The sequence below is a fragment of the Morus notabilis genome, unplaced genomic scaffold (assembly GCF_000414095.1).
Source record: "Morus notabilis unplaced genomic scaffold, ASM41409v2 Scaffold1112, whole genome shotgun sequence".
NCBI lineage: Eukaryota > Viridiplantae > Streptophyta > Magnoliopsida > Rosales > Moraceae > Morus > Morus notabilis.
The window spans coordinates 72,954-92,665 of record NW_010367774.1 but is presented as its reverse complement, the minus strand read 5'-3'; the positions used below and the strand labels follow the sequence as shown (position 1 = coordinate 92,665).

The following is a 19,712-nucleotide window of genomic DNA, read 5'->3' as shown; positions in this document are numbered from 1 at the left end:
CAAATAAAATCAAACGCTGTCAAAAAGTCCCCGGCCCGCGTAGTGGGGCGCCCAAGGGCTGGGATGGGTCAAAAATTTACATTTTTATATATGTTTTGCATTCTAAAATTAATATAAAATTTTTAGGAATTAATGCAATGATCAGCACCATTTTTTAATGAATATTCTATTTTATATAATTTTCTTTATTTTTTGTATTTGAAAAATAAAATAAAATAAAAATGACGTCAAAAAATTATAAAATTTTATAGGCACGATCCTTACATTTTTTTGGGCATGCTTGCAAAAAATGGCATAAAAAAGACAAAACAAGTAAAACGATGTTAAAAAGCCTCCGGCCCGCGTAGTGGGGAGCCCAAGGGCCGGGATGGATAAAAAATTTACATTTTTATTTATGTTTTACATTCTAAAATTAATATATGATTTTTAAGAATTAATGCAATAAGTGGCACCATTTTTTTACGAATACTCTATTTTTTATGATTTTCTTTATTTTTTCGTATTTGAAGAATAAAATAAAATAAAAATGACCTCAAAAAATTATAGAATTTTGCAAACACGATCCTTAAATTTTTCTGGGCATGCCTGCAAAAATGGACTCAAAAAATGACAAAAAAGTAAAACTCTGTTAAAAAGCCTCCGGCCCGCGTAGTGGGGTGCTTAAGGGCCGAGATGGATAAAAAATTTATATTTTTATTTATGTTTTGCATTTAAAAATTAAAACACAATTTTTAGGAATTAATGCAACAAGTGGCACCATTTTTTGACGAATATTCAATTTTTTTTTTTATGTTTTTCATTATTTTTCATCTTTGAAAAATGAAATAAAATCAAAACGACGTCAAAAAATTATGAAATTTTGCAGAAACGATCCTTACATTTTTTTGGGCATGCTTACGAAAAAAGGACTCAAAAAATGACAAAAAAAGTAAAACGCTATTAAAAAGCCGCCGGCCTGTGTAGTGGGGCGCCCAGGGGACAATATGGTTCAAAAATTTACATTTTTATTTATGTTTTGCATTCTAAAATTAATATACAATTTTTAGGAATTAATGCAACAAGCGGCACCATTTTTTGATGAATATTCTATTTTTTTATGATTTTCTTTATTTTTCATCTTTGAAAAATAAAATAAGATTGACGTCAAACAATTATGAAATTTTACAGACATAATCCTTACATTTTTCTGAGCATGCTTGCAAGAAATGGCCTAAAAAAATGACAAAAAAAAGTAAAACGCTGTCAAAAAGCCCCCGACCCGCGTAGTGGGGCCTCCAGGGGCCAGCTCAGGGGCCGGGATGGGTCAAAAATTTACATTTTTATTTATATTTTTCATTCTAAAATTAGTATATGATTTTTAAGAATTAATGCAATAAGCGGCATCATTTTTTGATGAATATTTTATTTTTTTTATGATTTTCTTTATTTTTCCTCTTTAAAAAATATAATAAGATAAAAATGACTTCAAAATATAACGAAATTTTGCAGACACGATCCTTACATTTTTTTAGGCATGCCAGAAGAAAATGGCTACTAAAAATGACCAAAAATGTAAAACGCTATCAAAAAGCCCCCGACCCGCGTACTAAGGCACCCAGGGGCCAGCTAAGGGGTTGGGATGGGTTAAAAATTTATATTTTTATTTATCTTTTGCATCCTAAAATTAATATATGATTTTTAAGAATTAATGTAACAAGCAACACCTTTTTTGATGAATATTTTATTTTTTTTTATGATTTTTTTTTATTTTTCCTCTTCAAAAAACATAATAAGATAAAAACGACGTCAAAATATAACCAAATTTTGCAGACACGATCATTACATTTGTCTAGGCATGTCAGAGAAAATGGCCATAAAAATGACAAAAAAGTAAAACGTTGTCAAAGAGACCCCGGCCTGCGTAGTGGGGCGACCAGGGGCCAGCTCAGGGGCCTGGATGGGTCAAAAATTTACATTTATTTTTATGTTTTGCATTCTAAAATTAATATATGATTTTAAGGAATTAATACAACAAGCGGCACCATTTTTTGATGAATATTCTATTTTCTATGATTTTCTTTATTTTTTGTCTTTAAAAAATATAATAAAATAAAAACGACGTCAAAAAATAATGAAATTTTACAGACACGATCCTTATATTTTTCTAGGCATGTCAGAAAACAATCGCCTAAAGAAATGACAAAAAAGTAAAACGTTGTAAAAAAACCCCCGGCCCGCGTAGTGGGGCACCCAGGGGCCGGGATGGGTTAAAAATATACATTTTTATTTATGTTTTACATTCTAAAATTAGTATATGATTTTTATGAATTAATACAATAAGCGGCACCATTTTTTGATGAATATTCTATTTTTTATGATTTGTTTTATTTTTCGTCTTTAAAAAATATAATAAAATAAGAACGACGTCAAAAAATAATGAAACTTTACAAACACGATCCTTACATTTTTCTAGGCATGCCAGAAAAAGATGGCCTCAAAAAATGACAAAAAACTAATACGCAGTCAAAAAGCCCCCGGCCCACTTTGTGGGGCGCCCAGGGGCCAGCTCAGGGGCCGAAATGGGTCAAAAATTTACAATTTTATTTATGTTTTGCATTCTAAAATTAATATGTTGTGTTTAGAAATTAATGCAACAAGCAGTGCCATTTTTTATGAATATTTTATTTTTTACAATTTTCATTATTTTTCGTCTTTAAAAAATATAATAAAATAAAAAACGACGTCAAAAAATAATGAAATTTTGTAGACAGGATCCCTACATTTGTGTAGGCATGTCAAAAAAAAAATGGCCATAAGAATGACGAAAAAAGTAAAACGCCGTCAAAAAGCCCCGGGCCCGCTTAGTGAGGCGATCAAGGGCTAGTTCAGGGGCCGGGATGGGTAGACAATTTACATTTATTTTTATGTTATCATTCTGAAATTAATATATGATTTTTAGGAATTAATGCAACAAGTGGCACCATTTTTTGATGAATATTCTATTTTTTTATGATTTTCTTTATTTTTCATCTTTAAAAAATATAATAAAATGAAAACGACGTCGAAAAATAATGAAATTTTACAGACACGATCCATACATTTTTTTAGGCATGCTAGAAAAGAATTATGAAAAAAGTAAAACGTTATCAAAAAGCCCCCGACCCGCGTATTAGGGCGCCCAAGGGCCAGCTCACGAGCCGGGATGGGTCAAAAATTTATATTTTTATTTTTTTTGTATTATAAAATTAGTATATGATTTTTAGGAATAAATTCAACAAGCGGCACCGTTTTTTGATGAATATTCTATTTTTTATGATCTTCTTTATTTTTCGTATTTAAAAAATATAATAAAATAAAAACGACGTCAAAAAATTATGAAACTTTGCAGACGCGATCCTTACATTTTTCTAGGCACGCCAGAAAAAAAAATAGCTCAAAAAAATGACAAAAAAAAGTAAAACGCTGTCAAAAAGTGTGGAGAATGGTGTCCTAGAAGCATAAGATGTAATATGATATTTATTATTTATTTAATAAAAGAGTTTATTCATCATTTTATGTGTATATATTTGTGAATATTTTATGAATATCAATGAAAATTCCGTGATTATTTATGTAACCTTAAACATTGTATATAAGTGTTATATACGAGAGGATAATGTTTAAGGATAATAATCAAAAAGTAATGTTCATAATGAATTTAATTAAAGTTCAGAATCTTTAATTAAAACATTATTAATACATGTCATTCCCATTTAGAATGGAATGGAGTTATCCACACTGTTAATATGGTGAGATATTGAATGAGTGTATTTCGCATAATGAGATTATGTGGAACAAGGACACATACACAATATGAATTTCTAATAATTTCCGTTAAGTATAGAAATTCTAATTGAGTCTACCGATGGTCATAGATAGAATGATCTTAATCATGAGTTCTTAACAGACTCCTATTTATGAATTTGTGTCTTTTGATTTACTCGGTACGGATTCTGAGATCTTGAATCCTATTCCTTGTATTTTGGAGACATGATGAAGTAGGTAGCCGGGAATGTTATTACACGAGATGGAATCCATTCCTTCCTTAGAAAGAAGTAGATAAACTAATTCTCTTGAGGGTTGATTCGGTACTTGGACCAGTAGGAGCTCCGATTCATGAATATGTTTTATGAATCATTGTCCATTAGAGAATCAATGGTACTCAAGAATAAAGAAGTAATTAGAGAGGTTATCGGATTTTACATTGCTCTAATTATGAATTATTTATGGAGGATCGATCTATATGCAATGCCTATATCAAATGGACACTTCACAGTTTAGAAGTAATTTATGTCTATAATTTCGACAGTGCAATTCCAAGTTTATAGTGGAGTAACTATTGAAATTAATAGAATTAATTGATTATTAATTTTATTGGAGCTCGGGATTATAGGTCCATTAGTCCCCGCGTCGTCCTAGTAATTCTACTAGACACATAGGGCAAAATGAGAATTTTAGAATTACAGAATTCTAAAATTAAACACTCAAAAATAATTAATTGAGAATTAATTATTATTTAAATAATGTGATTAGTTAAATTTGAATTTGAACACATCTAGATTTATCCATTTAAACTTATTTGATAAGTTGTTCAATTTAGAATTCAAATTAATTTAAGTTTGACTTAAACGGGAATTTGAATTTGAGTCAAAATTGGACTACAGGATGAATGATGATTTTTCTCTTCCTTCCCTATCTGATATTGGCGCCTACACAGGGATAAAATCCCTTTAGAATGGCCGGCCATAGGAGATAAAAGAAAAGAGGGGATTTTGTTTCAAATTCAAATAGGAGATAATTAACAAGCTTTATCTTAGAGATAGAGATTGGATTCCTTCTAGAAGTTTGACTTCTACTCTATAAATAAGAGAATAATAGAAAATTGTGGATACAATTTTTGAGACAATTTTTGAAATAATTTTTGCCCTAATTCCAAAGGTGGCCAAAATTTCTCTATAGAGTGAGAAGGAAAAATTTTTCTCCAAAAATTTCACATCGTGCATGCGTTGGTGTTTGTGAAAATTCGAGTGTTTATTGTAACCCGTTTTGTCTCATGTGTGCCCACACACACGTCTTCGTGGATTCTAGGAATTGACGTGGAAGACATTAGTTTTCTAAACACAAAGCTTTGGAGCAAGGATTGTTCGAGGTCAAAGAACTCAAGTTATCAACCGAGTCGGCCTCCAGGTATTTTTCCTAATTGAGTTCTTAATAAATGAATTAATGAGATTAATTTATTCGTGTATAAATTAATATAATCTATAGAGTATCTCAAAGGTTTTATGAAAATTTTTGTTATACACAATCCGCTCCCCCCCACGCTTCCGCATCCGAATTCAATTCGGAGACCAACAAAAAGCTCCCGGCCCGCGTAGTGGGGCGTCCAGGGGACAGCTGCAGGGCTGGGACGGGTCAAAAATTTACATTTTTATTTATATTTTACATTCTAAAATTAATATATTATTTTTAGGAATTAATACAACAAGCGGCACCATTTTTTATGAATATTTTATTTTTTATAATTTTCTTTATTTTTCGTCTTTAAAAATATAATAAAATAGTAACAACATAAAAAAATAATCAAATTTTGCAGACACAATCCTTACACTTTTCTAAGCATGCCACAAGAAAATGGCCTCAAAAGAGTGGCAAAAAAAAGTAAAACGCTGTCAAAAGGCCCCGGCCCGCATAGTGGGGCACCCAGGGGCCAGCTGCGGGGCCGGGATGGGTCAAAAATGTATATTTTTATTTATATTTAGCATTCCAAAATTAATATATGATTTTTAGGAATTAATGCAACAAGCGGTACGAGTTTTTAATGAATATTCTATTTTTTATGATTTTCTATATTTTTCGTTTGTAAAAAATATAATAAAATAAAAACGATGTCAAAAAATAATAAAGTTTTGCATACACGATTCTTAAATATTTCTAGGCATGCCAGAAAAAAATGGCCTTAGAAATGAGAAAAAAGTAAAACATTGTCAAAAAGCCCCCGACCCGCGTATTGGGGTGCCAGGGCCCAACTCAGGGGCCGGGATAGGTCAAAAATTTATATTTTTTTTATGTTTTGCATTCTAAAATTAATATATAATTTTTAGGGATTAATGCAACAAGCGGGACCATTTTTTGATGAATATTCTATTTTCTATGATCTTCTTTATTTTTCGTGTTTAAAAAATATAATAAAACAAAAACGACGTTAAAAAATTATGAAACTTTCCAGACACGATCCTTACATTTTTCTAGGCATGCCAGAAAAAAATGGCCTCAAAAAATATCATTAGAAGTAAAATACTGTGAAAAAGCCCCCGGCACGCGTAGTGGGACGCCCAGGGGCCAGCTCAAGGGCCGGGATGGGTTACAAATTTACATTTTTATTTATGTTTTGGATTCTAAAATTAATATATGATTTTTAGGAATTAATGCAAAGGTGGCACCATTTTTTTATGAATATTCTATTTTTTTTATTTTTTTATTTTTCATCTTTAAAAAATAATGAAACTTTGTAGACATGATCCCTACATTTTTCTTGGCATGCCAGAAAAAGATGGCCTTAAAAAATGAGAAAAAAAAGTAATACGATGTCAAAAAGCCCCCGACCCACTTTATGGGGCACCCAGGGGCCAGCTCTGGGTTGGGATGGGTAAAAAACTTATAGTTTTATTTATGTTTTGCATTCTAAAATTAACATTTGATTTTTAAGAATTAATGCAACAAGCGGCGCCATTTTCTGATGAATATATTTTTTTATGGTTTTCATTATTTTTCGCCTTTAAAAAATATAATAAAATGAAAAATGACGTCAAAAAATAATGAAATTTTACAGACATGATCCCTACATTTTCCAGGCATTCTAGAAAACAATGGAATCAAAAAATGACAAAAAAAGTAAAACGCTGTCAAAAAGTCCCGGCCCGCGTAGTAGGGCGCCCAGGGGCCAGCTCTTGGGCCGGAATGGGTCAAAAATTTATCTTTTATTTATATGTTGCATTTTAAAATTAATATATGATTTTTAGGAATTAATGCAACAAGCGGCGCCATTTATTGATGAATATTCTATGTTTTATGATTTTTTTTATTTTTCGTCTTTAAAAAATATAATAAAATAAAAATGACGTCAAAAAATAATGAAGTTTTGTAGACATGATCTTTACATTTTTCAAGGCATGGCAGAAAAAAATGGCCTTAAAATGACAAAAAAGTTAACACGCCGTCAAAAAACCCTCAGCCCGCGTAGTGGGGAGCCCATGGACCAAATCAGGGGCCGGGAGGGGTCAACAATTTATATTTTTATTTGTGTTTTACATTCTAAAATTAATATATGATTTTTAGGAATTAATGCAACAAGCGGCACTATTTTTTTATGAATATTCTATTTTTTATGATCTTCTTTATTTTTCATCTTTAAAAAATATAATAAAATAAAAACGATGTCAAAAAATTATGAAACTTTGCAGACACGGTCCTTAAATTTTTCTAGTCATGTCTGAAAAAATGGCCTAAAAAAATGATAAGAAAAGTAAAATGTTGTCAAAAAGCCCCCGGCCCGCATAGGGAGGCGCCCAGGGGCTGGGATGGGTTAAAAATTTACATTTTTATTTATGTTATGCGTTCTAAAATGAATATATTATTTTTAAGAATTAATGCAACAAGCGGCACCATTTTTTGATGAATATTCTTTTTATGATTTTCTTTATTTTTCGTCTTTAAAAAATGTAATAAAATAAAAATGACGTCAAACACTAATGAAATTATGTAGACACCATCCTTACATTTTTCTAGGCATGCTAGAAGAAAATGGCCTCAAAACATGACGAAAAAAAGTAAAACGTTGTCAAAAAGCCATCGGCCCACGTAGTAGGGTGCCCAGGGGCCAGCTCAGGGGCCGGGATCGGTTAAAAAGTATTTATGTTTTGGATTCCAAAATTAATAAATGGTTTTTAGGAATTAATGCAACAAGCGGCACCAATTTTTGGTGAATATTCTATTTTTTATGATTTTCTTTATTTTTCGTATTTAAAACATATAATAAAATAAAAATGACGTAAAAAAAATAGTGAAACCTAGATGACTTGATCCTTACATTTTTCTAGGCATGCCAGAAAAAAATGGCCTCAAACAATGACAAAAGAAATAAAACGCTGTCAAAATGTCACTGGCCCGCGTAGTGAGGCGCCCAGGGACAACCTCATAGGTCAGGATGGGTAAAAAATTTACATTTTTATTTATATTTTCAATTGTAAAATTAATATATAATTTTTAGGAATTAAATCAACAAACGACACCATTTTTTGATGAATATTATATTTTTTATGATTTTCTTTATTTTTCATCTTTAAAAAACATAATAAAATAAAAACGACGTCTAAATATAATGAAATTGAGGAGACACAATCCATACTTTTTTCTAGGCATCACAGAAAAAAATGGCCTCAAACAATGACAAAAAAAGTAAAACGCTGTCAAAAAACCCACAGCCTGCGTAGTGGGGCATCGAGGGGCCAGCTCAGGGGCCGGGATGGGTAAAAAATTTACATTCTTATTTATATTTTGCATTCCAAAATTAATATATGATTTTTAGGAATTAATGCAACAAGCGGCACCATTTCTTGATGAATATTATATTTTTTATGATGTTTTTCATTTTTCATTTTAAAAAATTGAATAAAATAAAAACAACCTCGAAAAATAATCAAACTTTAAAGATACGATCCTTACATTTTTCTAGGCATGCAGAAGAAAATGGGCTCAAAAAATGACAAAAAAAGTAAAGCGCTGTAAAAAAGCCCACAGCCCGCTTAGTGGGGCGCCCAAGGGCGAGCTCAGGGGTCGGGATGGGTCAAAAATTTACATTTTCATTTATGTTGTGCATTTCAAAATTAATATGTGATTTTGAGGAATTAATGCAACAAACGTCACCATTTTTTGATGAATATTCTATTTTTTATGATTTTCTTTATTTTTCATATTTAAAAAAATATAATAAAATAAAAACGACGTGAAAAAAATAGTGAAACCTAGATGACTTGATCCTTACATTTTTCTAGGCATGCCAGAAAAAAATGGCCTCAAACAATAACAAAAAAAGTAAAACGCTGTCAAAAAGCCACTGGCCCGCGTAGTGGGGCGCCCAGGGGCAACCTCATGGGCCAGGATGGGTAAAAAATGTACATTTTTATTTATATTTTGCATTGTAAAATTAATATATAATTTTTAGGAATTAAATCAACAAACGGCACCATTTTTTGACGAATATTATATTTTTTATGATTTTCTTTATTTTTCATCTTTAAAAAACATAATAAAATAAAAACGACGTCTAAATATAATGAAATTGAGGAGACATGATCCATACTTTTTTTCTAGGCATCCCAGAAAAAAAAATGGCCTCAGACAATGACATAAAAACTAAAACGCTGTCAAAAAGCTCCCAGCCTTCGTAGTAAGGCATCCAGGGGCCAGCTAAGGGGCCGGGATGGGTCAAAAATTTACATTCTTATTTATGTTTTGCATTCCAAAATTAATATATGAGTTTTAGGAATTAATGCAACAAGCGGCACCATTTCTTGATGAATATTCTATTTTTTATGATGTTTTTTATTTTTCATTTTAAAAAATAGAATAAAATAAAAACAACCTCGAAAAATAATCAAACTTTAAAGATACGATCCTTACATTTTTCTAGGCATGCAGAAGAAAATGGGCTCAAAAAATGACAAAAAAAGTAAAGCGCTGTAAAAAAAGTCCCCAACTCGCTTCGTGGGGCGCCCAAGGGCGAGCTCAGGGATCGGGATGGGTCAAAAATTTACATTTTCATTTATGTTGTGCATTTCAAAATTAATATGTGATTTTCAGGAATTAATGCAGCAAGCGGCACCATTTTTTATGAATATTCTATTTTTTATGATTTTTTTATTTTTCGTATTTAAAAAATATAATAAAATAAAAACGACGTAAAAAAATGAAATTTTGCAGACATGATTCTTACATTTTTCTAGGCATACCAAAAAAAATGGCCTCAAAAAAAAGAAAACAAAGTAAAACGCTATCGAAAAGCCCCCGGCCCGCGTAGTAGGGCACCCAGAGGCCAGCTCAACGGCCGAGATTGGTCACAAATTTACATTTTTATTTATGTGTTGTATTCTAAAATTAATATATGATTTTTAGGAATTAGTGCAACAAGCGGCACCATTTTTTTTTATGAATATTCTATTTTTTTATGATTTTCTTTATTTTTCATCTTTAAAACATGTAACAAAATAAAAAAGAGGTTAAAAAATAATAAAATTTTACCTACACGATTCTTACATTTTTCTAGGCATGCCAGAAAAAAATGGCCTAAAAAAATGATAAAAAGAGGAAAACGCTGTCAAAAAGCCCCCAGCGCGCACAGAGGGGCGCCCAGGGGCCAGCTCAGGGGTCGGGATGGATAAAAAATTTACATTTTTATTTATGTTTTGCATTCTAAATTGGTATATGATTTTTAAGAATTAATGCAACAAGGGACACCATTTTTTGATAATACTCTAGTTTTTATGATTTTCTTTATTTTTCGTCTTAAAAAAATATAATAAAATAACAACAACGTCAAAAAATAATGAAATTTTGCAGAAATGATCCTTACATTTTTCTAGGCAAGCTAGAAAAAAATGGCCTTAGAAAATAACAAGAAAAAGTAAAACGCTGTTAAAAAGCGCCCGCCTTGCGTAGTAGGGCGCCGATGGGCCAGCTCAGGGACTGGGATGGGTTAAAAATTTACATTTTTATTTACGTTTTGCATTCTAAAATTAATATATTATTTTTAGGAATTAATGCATCAAGCGGCACCATTTTTTCATGAATGTTCTATTTTTTATGATTTTCTTTATCTTTCGTCTTTAAAAAATATAATAAAATAAAAAGGACGTTAAAAAATAATGAAATTTTGCATATATGATCCTTACATTTCTCTAGGTGTGCCAGAAAAAAACGGCCTAAAAATGACAAAAAAAAGTGAAACGCTATCAAAAAGCCCTTGGCCTGCGTAGTGGGGCGCCCTGGGGCCAGCTCATGGGCCAAGATGGGTAAAAAATTTATATTTTTATTTATGTTTTTTATTCTAAAATTAATATATGGTTTTTAGGAATTAATATAACAAGCGGCACCATTTTTTGATGAATATTCTATTTTTTATGATTTTCTTTATTTTTCGTCTTTAAAAAATATAATAAAATAAAAACGACGTCAAAAAATAAAGAAATTTTTGCAGACACGATCCTTACATTTTTGTAGGCATGCCTGAAAAAAATAGCCTCAAAAAATGACAAAAAACGTAAAACGCTGTCAAAAAGCCCCCTGCCCGCGTAGTGGGGCGCCCTGGGGCCAGCTCAGGGGTCGAGATGGGTCAAAATTTTACATTTTTTTTATGTTTTGTATTCTAAAATTAATATATGATTTTAAGGAATTAATACAACAAGCGGCACCATTTTTTTGATGAATATTCTTTTTTATATGATTTTCTTTATTTTTCATCTTTAAAAAATATAATAAAATAAAAACGACGTCAAAAAATAATGAAATTTTGCAGGCACGATCCTTACATTTTTCTAGGCATGCCAGAAAAAAATCACCTAAAAATGACAAACAGAGTAAAACGCTGTCAAAAAACCCCCGGCCCACGTAGTGGGGCGCCCAGGGGCCAGCTCAAGGGCCGGGATGGGTCAAAAATTTACATTTTTATTTATGTTTTGCATTCTAAAATTAATCTTTATGTGAGAGCTTTTATTGTAGTAAAAAAGTTAGATGTGACTGTTTTTGAGAGCTTTTTACTGTAGTAAAACTCGAATTCTACACTCAAATCAGTGAAATGAACGAGACCTTAAATTGCATAGAAAAAAAAACAAAGAAGTAGATCCGAAAAACTTCAAGATTAGAATATTCAACATTGCTTTCATTGCCCAAAACAATACCACATACCAAGATACCATTTCTATACTCTTTCTGCCTCTTTCTGTTTTTTTCCTTTTTTTTTAAAATTTTTTCTTTTTCATCCCTCAAAACTGGTGTGCGTGACTAAATAAAGCCCTGTTCATTTTACCAATTCGAGTTTTCAATTTCAGTTTTGCTACAGTTAAAAGCTCCCACAAAAAATTACATCTAACATTTTCTGCTACAGTGAAAAGTCCTCACATAAAATCACATCTCAACTCGAATTAAAAACTTAAATTTATAAACTGAATGAGGCCTAAGACTACTATAGTAGTACTACTACAACTTTTATATATATATATATATGAGATGCTCTCGGAAATTTTGATATCTGTATTGTGACAATATTAATTCAAGTGTTAGTACTACTACAGTGGTTGACCACACTGAGAAGAGACCGTGAAGAGGAAATTAGAATTTTATGTTACAATTTCTGTGACATATGACCGACTAATACTATACCTATACCAGCTTCCCTTGCAGGTCCATAAGACTAAAATATAAGATTCGTTTCAATTCTTTTTTTTTTTTTTTTTTTTTTTTTTTTTTTTTTTTTTTTTTGCTCTCTTGATATTATATTTTTCGTGTTTGTTAAATAGGAGATTCTCCCATCACGTCCACTCCGAGGGAAGTACGAGCTAGCTAGGGATATACACACAAACAATTAGAAGATTGCTGCAAAGACAGAAAAAAAACAGTACTACTATTTACAAAACCGTATGATCAGTTGATCAAAAAGACTGCAAATCAAATCTTTGTTCTTCGCTCGGCCGAACGAATTTTGTGTTCGTGTTTGTGATCGTAATCGGATACGTTATTTCTGTGTTTTCCGAACCAGATCTAGAGTTCACATCTGGGATTTTGCTTGAATTTCACACATAGTGAGTTCTCCTTTTTCTTTCTCTTCATGATGTTTCTTCTTGAGAGTATTTTTTTTTTCCTTTTACTAATTTCTTTGTATAGTTTCATGCGTTATGCATGTATTTAAGGTTTTTGTATATATGTTTCGTTTTGATAGCTCTAGATGGGATTTAAGTTTCAACAAATAGGTTGATTTCTTTTCATCTTTTTTAATATTTCTGATCCTTAGACATAGATATATCAAATAATTCCAAATTCTTATTCTATCTTGGATTCCAAAAAAAAAGAAAAGAAAAAAATTGTCTAGTTAGGGTTTTTTTGCATCGTGCATCTCCTCTAAATATATTGGTTCAATTTCTGAATTAGTGCACTAATAATATCAATATCACAATAATAAATTTGGCGCTCTAATATTATAGTCCTCAAAATTTTATACCCCAGCTGATGTAACCTTCAAAACTAATTAATTAAGAAACCACCTACCTTTTAGACCTCACTTATAAAAACTTCAAACTTCACATTTTAATCCAAACAGTACATGTATGTCAAAGAAAAATATATCTACACACACACACACATTATTTTCTTCACAACCCTCTTAACATATCCTTCTTCTCCCTTAAAGAAACTCATTCAACATACATGGTGTCTTACATTTCACAACTTTTTGTTGACCATATTATTCCTCTCTTTGGCCAAAATCTGAGCAGTACTAGAATGGAATACGGTGCGTTGATGCCGAACACGACGTCGTTTGGATCGACGCCGTTCTCGGACCCGACCATGGAAGTGGACTTCATGGACCAGCTTCTCTTCGACGGTTGCTGGTTAGAGTCAAGCAGCACTACTACAGCCTCAGCCAATTCCTCATCTTCTCGAGCCCTAGTGTTTGATAACTCTTCTTCCCATTACAACAGCAGCAGCAGCAACAACAACAATTTATTTCCTTCTTCTTTCGAACCCATCTCTTCTTCTAATCATGAAAATCACCTGTTGACCATAAACCAACTTTATAATGACCAAGAAGACAATTTCCCAGAAAACAACAACAACAACAGCAATTCTTCAGAGTGCTTTGACTTGCTGGAAGGGAGTGAAGCTGACTTGGGCCGGAGACTCTGGATGGGAAACTGCAAGAGCTTGGCAAACTGCAAATGGTGTCGAGGGATTACCAGTTTTTGACCCAAACTTATGACCCACGTATTAACTATAGCCTCATTCATTTCACCGATTCGAGTTTTCAGTTCTAAGTTTCTACAGTAAAAACTCTCAGAAAATATCACATCTAATTTTTTCTGCTACAGTAAAAAGCTCTTAGAAAATGTCACATCTCAGCTCAAATTGAAAACTCGAATCCTTGGAGTAAATGAGATATATATATATGCTAAGCAGTATGGTGTTCGTGGGTCTTTGGCTCTTCCTATTTTTGAACGTGGGAGTGGCACTTGCTTGGGTGTTGTTGAGATTGTCATGACTACCCAGAAGGTCAATTACCGACCTGAACTCGAATACGTCTGCCAAGCACTTGAGGTGTGTGTGTGTGTGCGCGCGCGCATACATCTTGTATTGTATCTCTTCTTTCTTGTTATATTATAGTTTAATTAGTAGTGGATATTAATGGTTTCATTTCTTGTTATCGTAATACATATGTATGTTTTACTTGATTGTTAGAGAACTCAATTGGTGTTTAGTCCGTTTTTTGAGTTGTTTTCATTGTATTTAGTTCTGGATTAAGTTATAGAGGATAGTAAAAAAACTTTTTACCTCATTATTGGACTTTTTTTTTTTATGTGTTACGGTATCTCAAATTATTCAACCATGCATATCATGATATGATATGATTTGCTTCGCTATGATAAGTGTATACTTACGAAATATTGGTCATATTTTTTGCTCGTCTCATGTCTTGGGAAGATCTTATATATAAGCGTCCCTTTGCATCCTCCAAAGGCTTCCTTGTTTCAAAGCGTGAGGCACGTGAGCCTGCATGACACACTTTATTTTTCACGTCCATATAAATTTTCACTCATTACGTTGCTGAACTTTTGTGTACATTCTTGTTATCTCCACCACAAGTAGTGGATTCTAAATCCTTTTTTTTTTTTAATTTCCTTTTCTTCGATGTAAAAACATTTCAAAGATTCTAATAATAACTAAGGTTTAATTTTTCTCTTCCATGAACATGATTTGCATGTATATGATATATATTTCTTTCCATATACTCAATATTCTGGTCTAATTAATTTAAGCATGCCAACTTTGCATGCTGGTCATCTTAGGAGTTCTCAAAACTTCAGCCCTCCTACAGTAAAGGTAAGACTTAAGATTTTAAGAAGACATAATAAATTACCAACTTTTATTGAACTTTATCAAAATTTATTAATTCCTCCAAGCTCACTTGTATTTTTGCTGTTTTTCCCTTTTTCTTGTTCAGGCTTGTGATGAGTTATACCAAGCTGCCTTGAGTAAGATAGTAGAAGTTCTGATATCTGTCTGCAAGATTCACAGATTGCCTTTGGCTCTAACTTGGGCGCCATGTCACCAACAAGGCAAAGGCGGATGCCACCACTCCGACGAGACCTATGCTTGTTGTGTCTCCACGGTGGACTCTGCTTGCTTAGTCTCCGATCTGGAGATCTTGGGCTTCCACGAGGCCTGCTCCGAGCACCACTTGTTCCGGGGACAAGGCATCGTCAGAACAGCCTTCACCACCAACAAACCGTGCTTCGCAACCGAAATAACAGCCTTCAGCAAGACAGAATAACAAGAATATATGGTCTGAATATTGATTAATTGCATTACTAAATTTGGTTTACAGAGTTTGTATATATATATACAGAGCTGTACACTTAGGCGTAAAACAAAGATGCCTAAATACAAGAAAACGATAATACAACTTTTGAATAATAACCACTAGAAGGAAATCTGTGGAGATAAAATAGGAATTTAGTTTGTTGAAGCTTCTGCAACGGAATCATTTGAGTCTGGTGAGAGAAAGGTGGTGACTAAGACTTGAGGAGAGATTTGTGGAGAAGCCGAGTCTGAAGGGGAGCACGTTGAAGCTTCCACAGGTTGTTGAGATATTGCTGATGTGGTGGCCTCTGATGAAGGTGCTTTAGTATGCCCCCGCAAGACGGTGCTCCCATTGGAGATACCGCTCTTGGAGAAAAAGACCATGAAGGTGCTTTAACACAAAGATTTTGTTGACTGCGTAAGATATGTCGGGCCGAGTGAGGGACAGATATTGCAAAGCACCAATTACCTGACGAAACTGTGTTGCATTGGTGGATGAAGAACCATCATGTAGCTGAAAGGGACTTAATGGAAGACATTGGCGTAGTGCATTCTTTTGCACCATACATTTTTGTCCTTTCCAATAAATCTCTTATATACTTGTGTTGAGTTAAGAGAAGTCCAGATTTGGTTGGCAGAACTTCAATACCAAGGAAATAATGAAGGTCACCAAGGTCCTTGATGGAGAAGCGAGTTGCCAACGCTTGCAAAAAAACATGTGAGGAACTCGTTGTCATTACTGGTGACAATCAAATCATCTACATAAACCAAAAAATAGAGTGATAGCATTGTGATGATAAATGAAAAGTGAGGTGTCACTGCGTGAGTTAGCAAATCCATAAGAGAGTAAAAAACCCTTGAGCTCATTATACGATGCTCTAGGAGCCTGTTTAAGACCGTAAATTGCCTTTCTTAGTTTGCAAAAAAAGTTCGGATTGTTTTGATCAACAAATCCCGACGGTTGCTGCTAAAAGACTTCTTCAGATAGTGTTCCCTGAAGAAAAGCGTTGTTGACATCCAATTGTCGTAGAGGCCAGTCATTGGACAAAGCAAGAGAAAGGATGAGCCGAATAGTCGTTGGTTTGACAACCGGACTAAAAGTGTCATGAAAATCAATACCGGGACGTTGACGAAATCCCTCGGCGACGAGACGGGCTTTGTACTTGGAGATGGAGCCATCAGGATGTCGTTTAATCCGAAAAACCCATTTGCGGCCAACTACATTTTGAGAAGGAGAAGGAGGGACGAGTTCCCATGTTCCGTTTCGAAGAAGTGCTGTAAGCTCATCAGACATGGCTTGCCGCCATTCAACGTTTTTAATGGCTTGGGTAACACATGTGGCTTCAACATAGTCAGGAAGAGGATGATTTGTAGTTGTTTGATAGAGACGTTTGGGTTTGAAAATTTTATTTTTGGAACGAGTGGTCATGGAATGAGAAGGATCTTGCGGTATTGATTTAGTTGGATTTGTTGGCATGGGAAGGGCTGGAAGTTCTGATGATGAATTGGCATGAGGAATATATGCAGCAAGAGAACTAGAGTTGGGAGGTGAGGAAGAAGCATTAGTGAGAAGAGAGGAGTTATGAGTGGAAGTACCTGTCTCTGCAGAAAGAGGCGGCGATGATGCAATGATTGGCGGTGGCAAAGTGTGCAAAGGAGTTGCCATGGTGGTCTCTACTGGTGGTTGTTGTACATCAATAAGCAGTGACGTAGTTGATGTAGAAAAAGAAGTGGAAGGCAAACTCCAAGTATTAAGAGAGGTAGAAAGAGTTGAAAAGTCAGCAGAAGATGATTTTGAAAAAGGAAACACAGTTTCAACAAACCGAACATGACAAGAAGTGTATATTTTATTTGTTGTAATATCCAAACAAAAATATGCACTTTGATTAAGAGAATAACCAAGAAAAATACATGGAGAAGATTTGGGTTCAAGTTTATTAGAATTGTATGGTTTTAACCAAGGAAAGCATAGACATCCAAAAAATTGGGTTTATGGTTAAATAATTTTTCATAAGGGGAAGTAAAATTTAGTATAAGAGTGGGAAGCCGATTAATTAAATAAACCGCGGTTTGAAAAGCATAGGACCAATATTTGTGAGGGAGTTTTGCTTGATGAAGGAGAGTGAGGCCAGTGTCGACAATGTGTTTATGATATCTTTCAGCAGTGCCATTGTGTTGAGGTGTGTGAGGTGGTGTTTTGAGATGTTGAATACCCATTGTGCTTAGGAAATCTTTTAGAGCAGTAGATTCTCCACCACCATCAGAGTAGATAGAGATTATAGGACGTTTAAAAAAATTTTCAACCACAGCTTTATATTGACGAAAAATAGTGAACACATCAGATTTGAGACGCAAAGGATAGAGCCAAACATATTTAGTGAAATGATCAACAAAAATGACATAATAATAAAACCATTAACAGATTGGACAAGAGAAGGTCCCCAAACATCGGTATAAATTAAATCAAGAGGCCCATGGCTTTCTAGAGTGGATTTGCCGAACGGTAGACATTGGCTTTTATTACATAAACAAGATTGACACATAAAATTGGGAGGAATAGAAGAGGAAAACGACACTGAACCAGATTGAACCAAATATTTTATTATTTTTAGAGACGGATTACCAAAACGCTCATGCCAAATTAACGGGGATACAGAAACAGTTACACCGGTAGAGAGAGCCATGGCTGGACTATGATTTGCACCTTCTGCAGTCGGCCATTCATAAAGATCATGCCGATTCTTTCTGCGGAGTAGAGGAGTCCCCGTACATAAATCCTTGACAACAAAATGAGAAGGAAAAAATTCAATAGAGGTTTGATTGGATCGACAAAATTTGAAAACAGATATTAAATTTTGTTTAATAGACGGCACACATAAAGCATTAGAAAGATTGAAAGAAGGAGGGGAGGAAACAGAACCAGTATGAGTTACTTATAAACGTGAACCATCACCAATCAGTGTTGAACTTTCGGGCGGCAGGCATGCCCGATGCCCGAAAATTTTCGGGCATGGCGGGCAGGCCCCTCTCGCCGCTCGAAAATGCTTTTCTTCGGGCACGGGCTCGGGTAGCCCGAAAAGAGTAAGCCCCCCGACATCCCGCCGCCGTGGAGAAGTCGTCCCCCGCCGTTCGCCGGATTTTTTTTGAATTTTTCGGCAATACCCGAAGCTGCCCGAATTGCCCGAATTTTTTGTGACCGTTGCCCGAATTTTGCCCCGTGCCCGAAAAATACCCGATTTTTTTTTACCGTTAGCCCGAAAAATGCCCGAATTTTGAAAAAAACCGGTCTTTTGCCCGAACCCGAACCTGAATTTTGCCCGAATTTTTGAACCCAACGGTCGGATTTTGTGCTGTTGCCCGACCTGCCCGATTTTTGTCCGAACTGCCCGAAAATTTTGTAGCCGTTGGACCCGAATTTTTGGGGGAAAAATTTTTTTTTTCAACCTAAAAAATTTTCCTATAAATACCCCCCCAACCATTTTCCTCACCCCAAAACTCTCATTCTCTCTCAATTTCTCTTAATCTCTCTCAATTTCTCTTAATCTCTCTCAAATCTCTCTTAATCTCGCTTAAATCTCTCTTGAATCTCGATCTCTCTTAAGCTCTCTCAAAGCGCTCTCAATCTCTCTTATTTTTCATAATGGCTTCTTCTGGTTATGGTGGTGATATTCCCATTGATGCCCAATTCAACATCGAAGAAGGGCAATTTCCTAATATTTTTCAATCGCAGGAATCGCAAACTATGGAAAGAGTTGCTGATCAAACTGCAAATCCCCTGGTGGACGTACTAGAGGTCGGGGACACAATGGTGGTGGCACAAGTGGCCGTGGAGGAGAGGCAAGCGGTAGTGCTAGTGCAAGTGTTGCAAGTTCTAAGAAGAAATGCAAGCGCACCTCAGCAGTTTGGGAGCACTTCAACACATTCGAGGACGTCGACAATAACGGTAACATTAAATACGTAGCTCAATGTAAATATTGTGGTGAGAAATTACAAGGTAACACTATTCACGGCACTACACACTTAAGAATGCACTCTAAAAAGTGTCTTCAAAAGCAAGGAGGCGGAGATCA

General features: G+C 34.1%; 1 protein-coding gene across 1 annotated transcript in view; it reads left to right on the top strand.

Annotated features, from left to right (window-relative positions):
• Positions 1–13,491: 13,491 nt before the first annotated feature.
• LOC21390002 (protein NLP2) overlaps positions 13,492–19,712 on the top strand; it is an 11,882-nt gene continuing 5,661 nt past the window's right edge. The window contains 4 exon segments of the mRNA XM_010113404.2: positions 13,492–13,992; positions 14,242–14,386; positions 15,122–15,162; positions 15,284–15,612. Coding sequence (XP_010111706.2) covers positions 13,492–13,992; positions 14,242–14,386; positions 15,122–15,162; positions 15,284–15,612 — 1,016 coding nt within the window.